Source organism: Myripristis murdjan, chromosome 17 (genome assembly GCF_902150065.1).
Source record: "Myripristis murdjan chromosome 17, fMyrMur1.1, whole genome shotgun sequence".
In the NCBI taxonomy this organism is placed as follows: Eukaryota; Metazoa; Chordata; class Actinopteri; order Holocentriformes; family Holocentridae; genus Myripristis; species Myripristis murdjan.
In genome coordinates, this window is record NC_043996.1 from 3,001,456 (window position 1) to 3,015,239 (window position 13,784).

Genomic DNA, 13,784 nt, shown 5'->3' on the forward strand with positions numbered 1-13,784 from the left:
TATTTATATTTATATACTATATTTGTGTATGAACACAGTACAAAATATGTCAACAAATTATACAGTACATCATTACATGAAAACAAATTAAATACTATATACATAGTTCCAATATAAAATAAAGTGCATTTTACAGGTAAAACCATTTACCTTGTTGGCTGCTTGTCATGAAAAGAGGTTCTTGAGTCCTTGAAAGTCCTTCAGAAGACTGTCTGCTTTGGCTTGAGACATCAACAAATATGAATGTAGAATGAATGTACTGGAAGCTCATGAAAAACACTGCCCACCAAGTGCAGCACTTCCTGGTCTTTTTGAGAAAGGACCTAGAAGTATTGTCAAGCTACCCTTTTGCCTGAGTGTGCCTTGTTGTATTTTAACTGTGATAAATGAATTTACTACACATCTAAGCACATTGAATTTCAATATTAACCCTACACTAGATAAATTATTTATGTGTCTATGGCACAAAATTATGGACTCAATTGTGGATTATGAATTATGCATCACGAACATAGAGCATCTGTGCAACAGCACTTACAGTCACAACATGTCATTCTACAAAATGAGAAATACAAATAGTCATTTTACTCATTCACTGTTAGAGTGAATGCAATATCTTGGAAAACAGGTTAAGAGGTTTGATCTATTCCAACCTGGTTGAAATCCTGCTGAGACGCTCTGAGAGCAGATAAGAAATTGGACTAGTATCTGTTCTGTCTGCTATAAAGTGACCCCAGTCTGCGAGCAACCGTCCACTCTGAAACAAGCACGGCTATCATGGTATGCCACCTCAGTTCCACAGAGCAGGACACTCAAAAACAAACACCTCAGATTCTGCTCTCCAGCCAGCAAATGTTTATACAAAATCAAGTGCATACAATAGTTTTGGCTGTAATTGGTTTATGAATTTGTAGCCTAAGTCAGAAGGGGTTGCTTTTAGAAAATCTGTTATTTTTCAACTGTCACTTCATACATTAACACACTTAATCCATCGGTCATGGGCAAAACAGTAACTGCCGAGCTTCTTTTTCTTCTTTGCAAAGAGGTAGTAGTCAGAGGATGCCAAATCAAGAGAATATTGTGCGTGTGACCAATTCAAATTCACATTTCGCTATCATAGCCATGGCCATTGTGGATGCATAGGCTGGAGCATTGTCCTGGAGGAGCACTCATCTTGTCATCTCTCCAGGCAGAACCCTCTTGATTTTGTTCCGTTTCTGTGTCAAGAGATTAGCGTAGTTGGTCCTGGTGATAGGGTGACCCTTCTCCAGGTCATCCACTCGTAGCACTCCTTCTGCATCCCAGAACAATGGTAGGCATCACCTTGCTTGCAGCCGTTGCTATCTCTTTCTCCCTGGGAGGTTAAGAACATGCGTATTTATACTGCTTGAATGTTCTTTTGTTCTTTTGTTCTTTCATTATGAAAGTGATGGGCCCAGGTCTTGTCCACAGTCATGAATCCCCAAAGACAACTCTCGCCTAAAAAATGGCAACACTGTTCCTTGACATGTTGTCGCAAGTCCACTTCTGATCAGGTCCAAGAAGATTCTGGACTTAATGAGCTGATGCCTTGGATACTTGGAGTTTCTTGCAGATGACTGCATAGATGTATGCCAGGGAGATACCGAGCTCAGTGGCATGTTGCACTTGGTTAGTTGTCGATCTGCCACGATGATGTCATGAATCTTGTCGGTGGTTTCCTTTGTGGTGACAGCGCACATCTTCCAGGCTCTCCCTGCTACTTTATTTCTTTACCATGCTGTATGGACAGGCATCCTCCCCTAGAGTGGCCACCATGTCCTCATGGACCTCCCTGCGTGCCCTTGAGATTGGGGTAGTGGATGACTGGATGACTGTTCCGATCCAACTGTCCAGAACACAATGTTGCGAGTGGAAGACAACTTTCTGGCTCAACCCATATCTAAAATAAGAGACGTCGCTGGCAAAGTTCCCTGTTCAAAAAGTAGCTGTCATGTCTGTTCTAATTTAGAGGACAGCCTGCAACGAAAGCTTCCATGGCTGTCTGATGTTTAAAGGCTAGATGTGATGTGACGGGTGTGTTCTGTGTCTTCCTGTTTTTGGGTGTGGGTATGTGTGTGTGTGTGTGTGTGTGTGTGTGTGTGTGTGTGTGTGTGTGTGTGTGTGTGTGTGTGTGTGTGATACAAGGCGGTATCCTCTAGACAGAACCTTTAACAGCTTTTAAGTTTCTCAAGCCCTCATATGACTTTCTTCTTAGAAAGGCTCTACTCTAATCTACTCGATCTGCTTTCCTCCTAAAAGCTTGGGGACGAGCTGAGATCAAGCTGTCTCAGTGAAACTGGACACTGTTGTCCACCAGGGAAGGAGGTATGATGTGTTTGGGCTTACTTTTTAGGAAAGAGGAATGTAAGGCTTGTTTTCCACCGGGGCTTAATGGATATCGTCCAAAACCAAGTTCTACCTTTGAAATTGCTTCAAGTCCAAAATTTACTTCTGTCTTTGTTTCCTCTTTCTGTCCTGTTCTTCATTTCCTCTCTCTCTCTCTCTCTCTCTCTCTCTCTCTCTCTCTCCATTTCCTTCAAACAACTGACACTGCAGAATGAAGAGTGCTGTGTGTTTTGTGTGCATGCACGAGTGTGTTTATTAAGCATTAGCTTGTCAAATAGCTGCCAGAGGTATGGAGAGAATGAATGTGATCAGATCAGCATAGTCATGTCTGCCACCTCTGATGACACAGTTTGTTTGAGTACACATTCACTGAGGAACTTATTGCATGTTCAATATATTTTCAGTAGCAGTCTAAAAATCCGTAATTGTTCAAACCCTAACAGAACAAAAAATGGTCCTGTACAATACCATGAACTCCTGGCCCATAAACACACTCATTCCACTACGTCTTCATTTTCACCAGCAGGTTATGTTAAAGGTAGTGTAAGAAGAATTTGTTGGTTGCAGTTGTAAACACAACATTCGATACTGGCCCCCTCCCCTGGCTAAACTAACTGCTGGAAGCGAGTTTTCATTTCCTAGGGATGGTGACGGAATGAAATGTAAAACATTCCATTGCCATCCGAGGGGAAAAAAAACAACAACTTTGGCCCACTGGCACCCACCTGTTCAACAGAAAACAGGCCAACACCACATCGCTCTTCATCCTTATCCTTTCCTTCAGTGCTTGCCAATAGGTGAAAACCAAGCCCAAATTCACTCTCGTTGTGGAACGAGCTTCGTCCACTTGGCATTTCACCTCGGTATATTTCTGTTTTGGTCCACGTTTGAAGTTTTTGTTGCTCTCTATTGAATGTCATTCTATCAATCTGGCACTGCACACTGTTATTAGCGGGGAGCTACACACCCACTGCCCAAAGACACCCAGAAGAGTCCTGAACAGAGGAAACAAGAGGGCAGAAGGCAGGGTCTCTGCAGATACATATACCACCATACACTTCTAGAGGCTCATAAGTGACGATTGAGTGGGATTATTTTTGTATGAGTCTATACATTGTTTTTTTTTTTTTTGTTTTTTTTTTTTTAGGAAAATCCTACTCATTCTGCCTTAATTAATTTTGTTTCAGTTGTCATTTAAGACCATGTTGTGCTATGCTGTCATTTAGTTTCACTTGTGTCTCTGTTTTCCTTCTAAATACTGAGATGACTTTTCCAAAACTCTTCATACAACTGTCTCTACCAATGTGCAACTTTGACACAACAGTTCATTCATTCATTCATTTCCCCTGCACTCATTGCATGGAAGGCTCAGAAACACCCTGGACAGGTCCCCAGTCCATCGCAGGGCAACAACAGTGCTTTCCATGCCCCAGATAAGTAACAAATGCTGCACACACATCTCTCAAAATCAAATTATTCCACGAAAACTCAAGCACTAGGTTCTTCCACAGGTTATTTTGGGTCTTCATCTGACCATGGTTTCATAAATATCATAACTTATGTGATAATGAATGTATGTACCTTTTTCAAGACTATGATTCCCTCCTGACTTTGGCCATTAGAAATGATGTCAAACATATTGCCCTCGTCTCCGGGAACGATGGAATAATCCACCTCAGCATTTTTGCCAGCATCCAGATCGTGGGCACGAATACGACCCACCGCTGAACCCACAGACGCAGACTCTGGTATCCGAAGATGAAAAATGCCTAAAAAAAGGGCAAGAGAAAGGGTGAGAGAGAGAGAGAGACAGAGAGAGGAACAGGGCAAAAATATAAGAGAAAGAAAGACAGAAAGAAAGAAAGAAAGAAAGAAAGAAAGAAAGAAAGGCCTCATTCACTCATTTAAACAAGCATCCATCCATCCACCCATCTATCCATCCAACCCAGAGGTGCAGTATCTTTCAAATGACATCACATCCTCTTCACTACAGTATTGCAAACAGCAGATGGTGGTCAGGAAGACAAAACGAGATTGGAGGGAGCGTAGATTAGATGCCAAAGTGCCATATGCTTCACATCAATCCAACAAAGTGAAAAATCATACCTTATATCGTTTAGGAAAGGTAGAACATCACAAAGGGGCAGTAGCGGTTTTAGGCACGGGCGAACCGGGCAGCCGCCCGGGGCGGCATTTTTTCATGTCACGTGGGGGGCGGCACGAGCGCCAAAAAAAAAAAAAAAAAAAAAATCATCAGCGCTTCAAAGCAGTTTTCTATAACCGTATTCATCTGAATATAAGACCAGTGGTGGTTCTGCCTATGTTGCCGCCCTGGGCGAAATCACTGGCTTGCACCCTTTCATGTTACTACTCCAACCCCCCCGCCCCCGCAGCACCATCAGGCGGCAGCACGCGAGCCGGCCGCGGCACCAGCTGGCATCAGGCCACTCACCTGTCAGATCCAGCAGACCTGACCGGGTGGGCGTGGTACCGGCCGGTGCCGCGGCCGGCTGGCGTGATGCCGATTGATGGTGCCGCGGCATATTGCGGGTCAATACGGTAGTCTAGAAAACTGGCGGGTTTTTTTTTCTCGTGCGCCCCCAAGTAGATTGCGCCCTGGGCGGTTGCCCACACTGCCTATAGCAAAAACCGTCTCTGTATAAGACGATATTTTTTCCATTGAAAATGCCCTGAAAAAACACCCTCCTCTAATATTGGGGTCTAAGCAAATACACATGTATTGTTGCATATGTAAACCAGTAGGTAGGCAGACCTGACAGGGTGGGCGCGGTAACACGAAAGAGCGCAAGGCAGTAATTTCGCCCAGGGCGGCAACATGGGCAGAACCGCCACTGCAAAGGGGCCAAAGAACCATCCAGAATGTCACCATGAGAAATGTCTTACAAATTCATAGCTGTGTTTTGGACAACCGAGTTGGGGTATATCTGTGTATGAATGCAGTAATGGCTTTATTAAAGGTATGTGTTAACCATTTCCTTGTTTTATTATTATATCGCACAAAGCAAAGCTTGTGTCATCCTTTTCTGCAATTATCCACATCTTTAATCATGTGATAAGTCAGTTCATTTAACCTCTGACAATGGTTGACCTGTGACAACAACAAACCATATACAGTTTGTAAAACAGACCTGCCAGTCATCACAGATTGAGAGAACAGTCAAGCCAGTGAGCTTGACAAACTCATATGTCTCTGGAAGACACTGGTCCTTCAGCACTTTGGTTCCCAAATCATCTTCCCAGCCACCAGGGTGGACACGCATTTACTGTAGCAGACATGGGTTGGCCTGCTATATATCATAAATAGGTCAAATGCAGGCATTCCATCATGAGTTTTACTACATAGGCCCGACTTTAAAACAATCTTCAGACTACATCGGGGAGACTTAAGAAAGACATCAGAGAAACACACCTCAGTGTGCTCATGGATGTTGAAAGAAGATTTTTTAAAAGTGGGCATTTCAATGTTTTTTCAGAGGCACAACAAGCACCTCTTTTTAGATTTTTGTGAAGATGGTAAAGCCAGTTGTGGTTGTGAATTTTAAATTAAAAAAAAAAAAAAATCAAGTTTCCAGGACAATAGTTTACTGGGCCTGCAGACTCAACAACTGGTAAATATTCAATTTCCTGGGAGAAATAGTTCACTTTCTTCAAGTATGGATTGATGCCATCATCTTTAAAAAAAAAAAAAAAAAATCTGGGATTACCTCTTTCTTATATTAATTTCCAGATTCTTAAATAACCAAAGGACCGCTCTTTACCCTCATCTTATATCTCTGTTACGTCCTGACCACCATCTAACTATGTCATAAACAGCGCTAGTGGGAAAAGTCACGTGGTTGCAAACAATCTATAAATCAACCATTATCTATTGATTGATTAAACTATCCACCCATCCATCAAATCAAACACAAATGTGTTGGTGAATTCAGTAAATCAACAATCCATCCAACTAATCAACTATCAAAAATCAATTATCCATGGATCCAGTCATCAGTGCAAACAACCATCTATCAAGCAACAATCCATTTGACAAATCCAATGACTATCCATCTCTCCTGTCAATCAACCAATCAGAGGTTATTGTTGGGGTGTTCACTCACTCTTGGCAAAGCGTGGTGGGTTGTCGTTGACATCGCTTAGGGTGATGTTGATGGTGGTGGTGGAGGCCAGCCCCCCAAGCTGACCTCCCATGTCCTTGGCCTGGAGGAGAACCTGGTAGTCCTCCTTCACCTCCCGGTCCATGTTGGCCAGCGCTGTCCTGATCACTCCTATTGGAGGACAGGGAGTGGGATGAGGGAGGAGAGACATGAGGTTGATGAAGGAAAAATGGGGAAACAACAGGACCAGGGGCATCGAGAGAAAAGAGAGAAAGAGAGAAAGAGAGGGAAAATCAAATTCTATTCAATCAACCACAGAGACAAAACACAAGTCATACTCAAAAGGCCAGGCCCACTGGAGGGGGGAAACATCTGCATGAGAGTTTAGTTTTGTTGGGGAGAAATGTTGCATAATATTATAGATATGAACACCTTTGGATTAATATCATTGTGCTAGACAGATATTGCGCAAGGCCAAACCAGTGGACTGAAAAACAGGAAACAGGAGCAGACGCACAGGACCCCAATGCCGGGAATGTTCTGAACACACATACTCCCACCACACATACTCCTCCTCCATGCACACACACACACACACACACACACACATACACACACACACACTTCTTGGTAAGACCTTCATGGGAACATTGGTGTACACTGACATCTTGTTCTGGTAGACAATTTGGGAGGGTTGTTAAAGGCTAGAGAGACTGGCACTATATAAATTGATTCATGTAATAATAACCAGGACTTTGGCTGCGGTTTGCTGTGTGTCTCTAATAAAAAGTTTCATCCTGTCTAAGGACTACTGTGGCACCCTGTGTCCACTGGAAAGGAAGAGGAGTTTGGGAGTTTAGAGAAGCACAGTATTTTTGGTCTATTTTATCAATTTTTGTCTCACTTCTTAAAACAATAGTAATTCAATATAAAGTCAATGGAGAGAGATGAAGGAGGGGTTCCCCCCTTTAGCTAGCAAATTGTATTTGTGCCCCATCTGTTTTCATGTCATCAGTCAAGTCATAAATCTGCCATTCATTCTATCAGTCAACGGAACGTCCATCCAGCCAATCAGCCAAAAGCCATTCAACTTTCAATCCACCAACCATCTATATAACTAATCAATTGATAAGCCATGCATCCAATCAACCATTCATTGAGCCAACCATTCAATCAAGCATGCGTTTCACTGTCTATGGAGAGAGCAAGAGTTCCGAGTTAATAGTTTATATCTTTGTCGTAAAATGAATACTTGTGTTAAAATTAAATAAATAAGAGAATCACGTTTCATTTTCATTTTAACGGCTCACACCACAGAAAGAGACAGTGAGAGAGGGAAATTGCGTCTGAATCCTAAAGCGAGCAAATCACAGCTTCATGCATTGTCCATTGCCCATACAAGAAAGACTTCTGACATCACTCAAGTGACTAATTAGGTCTTAGTGCCATTGCTTAGGCAGTGAGCCTTTGATCTGCACTGAATCAGCAAGGAGTTCAAAGGTCAGGATGGGCCACTAGCAAACCAGACAAAAGAGCAAAGTTTCAGGCGAAGATAGCCACCAGCACTTGAGGAGGATGAGGTAATAACTCCTGGAGGTTCTTAAACCAGGTTGAAAGACTCACTGTCAATTAGTGCAAAGGCTTGTTGGCTTTGATGAAGTGGTGGGAGAGGTGTGCTGCAGTGCACTGACTAGCTGATCAGGTACAGTGCCTTCAGAAAGTACTCAGCCCCCCTGTGTTTTTTTTCTGCATGTTCCAGTTCGACAGCCTGAATTCAAACATGATTTAAAATGATAATAATAATAATAATAATAATAATAATACACATGACACTCAATTAGTAAATTAAATAGAAAACACAGTTTTAACCCTTTATAGGGCAAGTGACTATTTTTGGTAATTTCAGAAATTTTACATATCAGGCCCATCCCCTGTCTCAGTTAGTTCAATAATCATTTGGTCTTCACCCAGCCAATCAGCAAAGATTGCTCTACATCCCAGGTCACATGATTGTGGCATTTGATCAATCTCAATGGCTTTGATTTTCTATAGGAAAATGAAAATTTTAGAAAAATTTTATAGAAGTAATAAAGTCCTGTCATGTTCTCTAATAACAGTCTAGGGTTGTTTTTTTGAATTTCAAAGTATTTCAACGAGTGCCCTATATAGGGTTAATATTTGCAACTTTATTGAAAATTATGTACAGAGACATCATTCATTCATTTTTCATACACACTTACTCTCATGTGGGGTCACAGGATGGGTCTGAGTTTCAAAATGTTGTACTATCCTTATTCCTATGTTGTATATTATCACAGGAATAATTCCAGATTTGAAAACATAACCATTGCCAGTGCCTTTTATTTGTGACTACATTGTCTGTGTTTGCTATTTAGCTGCATTGTAGACATATTTGTACAAATTTGGGCCTCCATATGAATTCCGACTAAATCCTTTGCTTGACTTGAAGACTTGAAGAGCAATGACGAATGGAATGAAGGTGTTAGATGTTTCACTCCTCCATATTCACATATGCAATTTCAATAGCTTTGCAACAATCTTTCGTATGAATGAATTTTTGTCTCAAACTTGGGCAGGACCAGCTGAAAATCATTTTAGAGTGATTGCATATTTGTTTGAGTATTAAAGTTTCATAAAACACTCTCCACAGAATTTCAAAATGTTCTGGAGGAAAAGGAAAATGCCCTTGTCACCTGATAACAAATTGTCGATTTGTTATCAGTGTAAATCATTATCAGCATCATTGTTATTGTTATCTTTGCACTCAACTGAACTATGCTTACAAAATGGTCACCCAAAAGGCCAACAATGCGACGTCATCAAGTGAAGACAAAGTCCTGGCGTGAAAAAAAAAATACACATGTAAGACATCATCATCTTCTCACCTGTCTTGGAGTCAACCGAGAAATAGGGCTGGCCGTGCAGAATGCTGTAGACAATACGAGCGCTGTTGCCATATGTAGGGTCGTCTGCATCCGTGGCCGTCACTTGCGTCACATATGTGCCTGGCCAAAGATGCACACACACACACACACACACACACACACACACAAACATGCATAGAAAAAGGGAAAAACACATACACACAGTGCTGCTCGTCATAACCATTGTAGGCTGGGTTTTAGGTTGTAAGTGTTGATACTCCCGTTGCTGCTCATTATGAGTTATGCATTTCACATTTTTTGACAATTTATGTTAGTGGCTACCTATAGAGGAAAATTCATATCAGGCTCCCTGGTTTCCTCATACGCAAAGCTGCCAAGTTGCAAGCATTCAGCATGAGGCTCAAATGGCATGTTAATGTTTGTTCCCTCATAACGCCTCCTTTCCTGTTTGTGTGCTTGTGTGTCTGAGAATTAGGAGGTATTAAAATCCCAATTAAGTCATGTACCGTGACTTGTATGTATTGCATTTACATATTTTTCATTTAGAGTCCAACAGAAAGCAAAAAGCATTCATGTCTTGAGTATATTAATCTATCCATTATGCAAAAGACTCTTTTAACTTAGCAGTAGGCAGACATCTGATCACAGATTATTCACACTTCCATGTTCAAACTATTAGTTGTATGAAGTAACTTAACAGGTAAATTTAGGGTTGTTGCTCCAGGTGTGATGGCAGAAGCAGCCTGCGGACTGAAGCTACTGATAATCGTCGATGCAGAAAGCAAGAAAAACTAGCATTATCAAATTTATTTTACACTGTTTGAGTGTGAATACATAAAACAAAAAAATTACGATAACAAAATGAAATTGCCCTGCGGGATCCAGTGTCTAGAAAAATGTTTTTTCTCCTGTTTCTTTAAAACTGGTGTTAGTAACTGTGTAGAATGGGCAAACTTTTATTTAAATGTGACCTCAGAGAGGTCAAACAGCACCTGCCTGAGATTCAGTACCACGTCCAAGCCCCTCCCACCCCCCCTGCATGCTCATACATATGTCCGATGTCAATGCAATGGCAGAAAATTAATTGGGGAGCCACCTAAAGCACTGTATAGCTGCAGTAGGCTACACAGGGAGAGAAGAGTGCATGCACAGCAGTAGTGTGTGTGCACAAGAGGTCATTGGACAGAGGTACTGATGATTCCTTCAGGTGATTGGTTGTTTTAACTTGTATCTTCACTTATAAAAATTTGTACCAGCAGGTTTTGCTTCCCATACCTTGTTAAGTATTTTTCCAGTCTAACTGTGATGTACACATAAATATAATACTAGACTTGCAAAATCAGTTGCACCTCCCAGTGTCTCATACTGGGCTCTGTCACCTGTTAGATACAATATGGCTCACTTATGGAACATTTATAGTTATACTGCATTTGAGTCTATAGCACCCAGTTTTAAATAGGTCCTGCTGTGTGAACCAAACTATCCTGAACTGATCATATCTCACTAAAACTGACTTTTTCCTCCTCTTTCTCTCTTTCTCTCCCTCTCTAAAACTCGTAAGGAGCTGACTGAGTACACACACTCACACCACTTCATTTCATTTATTTCCTTTATGTTTTTTGCTATATTTATGCTTAACCTAGGTCTGCTTTTTACATTTATTTGCTTTTTCGTTTACATTTGTTGATTATTTCATGGTTGTACTTGCGTCTCATTTTTTTTTTTCTGAGGTGAGATTCCTTCGATAAGTCTCTTGGGGGGTTTTAAATCTCATCTGCACAACTTGCCTTTTTCGAGCGTTGTTCTTCTGCTCTTTTGTTCTGTTGTGCAAATAAAGAAACTCTAAATCTAAATCTTTGATTCGTCCCAAACAGATTTTAGCAAAGGAGATTACAGACCCAGGAGCTGGCTGGAGGGCCAGCTTTTTTTTCCCAGTGCATTTAGTGTGGCTTGGATCCTCGGTGTACAGGTGATTTGTCAAAATTATGACAAAAACAGTTAGGGCGAAGCTACAACACTAGCTCCTGTGAATGAGTGAACTATACCTTTCAGCACCTCCAAAGCTCAGTTAGTTCTGCAACTTCTTGTGGCTTTATGAGGGGTAAAAATAAAAACTGAATATGAAATTTTAGTTGTTTTAAATGCAGCAACTTTTGGAACTATGTATTTTTGAGTGTCTGCTAGGCGCACATGGACAACAATGATTGGGACAGAGGTGCACATTAAATGCCACACTTGAGGTATGAAAATAACGTTTGTCATCTCTTCTTGGTAGTAGCTGTCTTCTCACAGATAGGATTTTTTTTATGTTATGGATACTTGTGGAGCTTAGCATTGTGGCTAATCCGTCAAAGTGTTTGTTGTATTTTGCTGCAACAGAGACATACTGGGGTCGAACTCGTGTCATGTCAGAGCACTTTGGGCTTCAGCTGAGGCATTAACAGCTTAAGGTCTTAAGACCTTGACTGTTAAATTACCTCACAGTAATGGTATTTAGCAGACAGATGGGCCACTAGGCTTGGCTTAGTGCAGTCTGTGTTTGTGTGTGTGCAAGTAGGAATTCATGGTTTCATACGGTATAGGTGCACTGCAAAGCCATGTGGAATAGAGCCAAACTGAACTAAAGAGACTGGTAAATAAAATCCTATGATATTGTGTAAGTTTTTTTTAATCACTTAAGAGCAGGGTGCCCTTAAAAAGGACACTACTTAACTGACTTCTACCCTGCCTTAGCATGACTTTATTCCCATTATTTGACATTTTTATTTTTCAAGGTAATAATTAGGCCATAGCCAAAGTATCTTTATGTGGCCCTAAGGCTCAGACGCTTGATTTGTTTGCTGATCTCACTGTAAGTCGTGCCTTGTAACAGCATCAAAAACAATCTGAAATATACTTGTTCACTGGATGGTGTGTGTGTTTAACTATAACACGTTTCAGTCGAACCCCCTGCTCGTGGCCTCACCTGTTGGAGACATCTCGGGGACGCTGGCTGTGTACGGTCCATCCAGGAATCGAGGCTCATTGTCGTTGATGTCCTGCACCTTGATGATGAACTCGGACTCTGGCTCCAGCGGATGACCCGTTTCCATGTCAACAGCCTGGGCCCGAAGCGTGTAATACGACTTTTCCTCTCTGCAAAACATCAGGAAAATGCACAAAATATGATGTGCTGCTGTGTTTTTCTCATGTAATATTTATGAAAAAAGACCCAGGTAGCAGAAATCATATGATGGCGGCATATTTGGCGGAAATATTACCAAGAATCACATGACAATATGTCTGGTGAGCATCTCCAATGTTTGTACCTGATGCATGCATGATGTTTGGCTTACTGTGCAACGCAAACTCCCCTAGGGGCTGTAAAGGTTTCATTTCTTCATTCATTCATTTATTTATTCATGTACATGAATCATAATATTATTGTTGTTATTATTACAAGGGGAGCATTTACGTATTTAAAATTTGAGTATTTTGTTACTATTCTCAGAACATTTGCTTTACTTCTCCATTCAGTGACACAATTTTTTTTTTGTTTGTTTGTTTGTTTTAAATGCCATAGCCTAGATTATGGCACCCCACCTCATCATTATCAGTCAGTCAATCTTTTACTTATTTATTCATTCATTCATTCATTCATTCATTCATACATTTATTCATTTACTTACTTACTTACTTACTTACTTGTATTTGCCATTATTATTACTAAGGCTTGTAGTTGCTAAGCTTCGAGACTCTATTGTATTTCAAATGACAACCTATACAGGTGTGCCCACCAATATAAAATAAAATCACTTTTCTTTTCTGAAGCAGAGAAAAGTGACCTCTTCTTTAGAGGTTTCTGTACCTGCTGCAGTGCCATGCAGGTTCAAGATGTCAGCTTGTGTTATTGTCAACATCCTGAGCTTAAGCGTGAATGGTAAGGCTGGATTTACACAGGAAGAGAAAATCTGATTTTCAGCCATATGTTTTGCAGATCTGATTGTAATTCCTGGGCAGCACTTAGCATTAAAAAAAAAAAAAAAAAATCACCATGCCTTATAAATCCACACTGTATGGTGGAATACAACAAGTGATAACAATTAACACACATGGGGTTTAACAAGTGATACACATGTACACACACACGACTACAACCACTGACAGACACACAGGCTACGGGTGAAAACATGTCTGGCTCTTTGACGGATCAGGGTTAAAGTGTCAAGGTTTATGTAAGTAGGACACTGACGGGGGTTTGGGGGAGGGGGGGTTTAATGCATTGTATATATGTCCATGCATTGTATATACGTCCACCCATAGCACTTTGCCACCAATATGCTAATATCCAATGACTTTCAGACTCAAAATTTTCCAGAAAACACAAGAATTAGTAACATTGTTTTCTTGTACA

General features: G+C 41.0%; 1 protein-coding gene across 8 annotated transcripts in view; it reads right to left on the minus strand.

Moving 5' to 3' along the window:
- The window catches only part of cdh12a (cadherin 12a), a 107,820-nt gene that overhangs the window by 62,104 nt on the left and 31,932 nt on the right, over window positions 1-13,784 (minus strand). For 7 of the 8 annotated variants that reach the window (XM_030075192.1, XM_030075194.1, XM_030075188.1 and 4 more), the window contains exons 3-6: window positions 12,357-12,526; window positions 9,392-9,511; window positions 6,489-6,656; window positions 3,949-4,136 (exon numbers count right to left, since the gene is read on the minus strand). In XM_030075192.1, the coding sequence (XP_029931052.1) occupies window positions 3,949-4,136; window positions 6,489-6,656; window positions 9,392-9,511; window positions 12,357-12,526 (646 nt within the window). The remainder of the gene's footprint in view (window positions 1-3,948; window positions 4,137-6,488; window positions 6,657-9,391; window positions 9,512-12,356; window positions 12,527-13,784) is intronic. The other variant, XM_030075195.1, reaches the window with a different exon arrangement.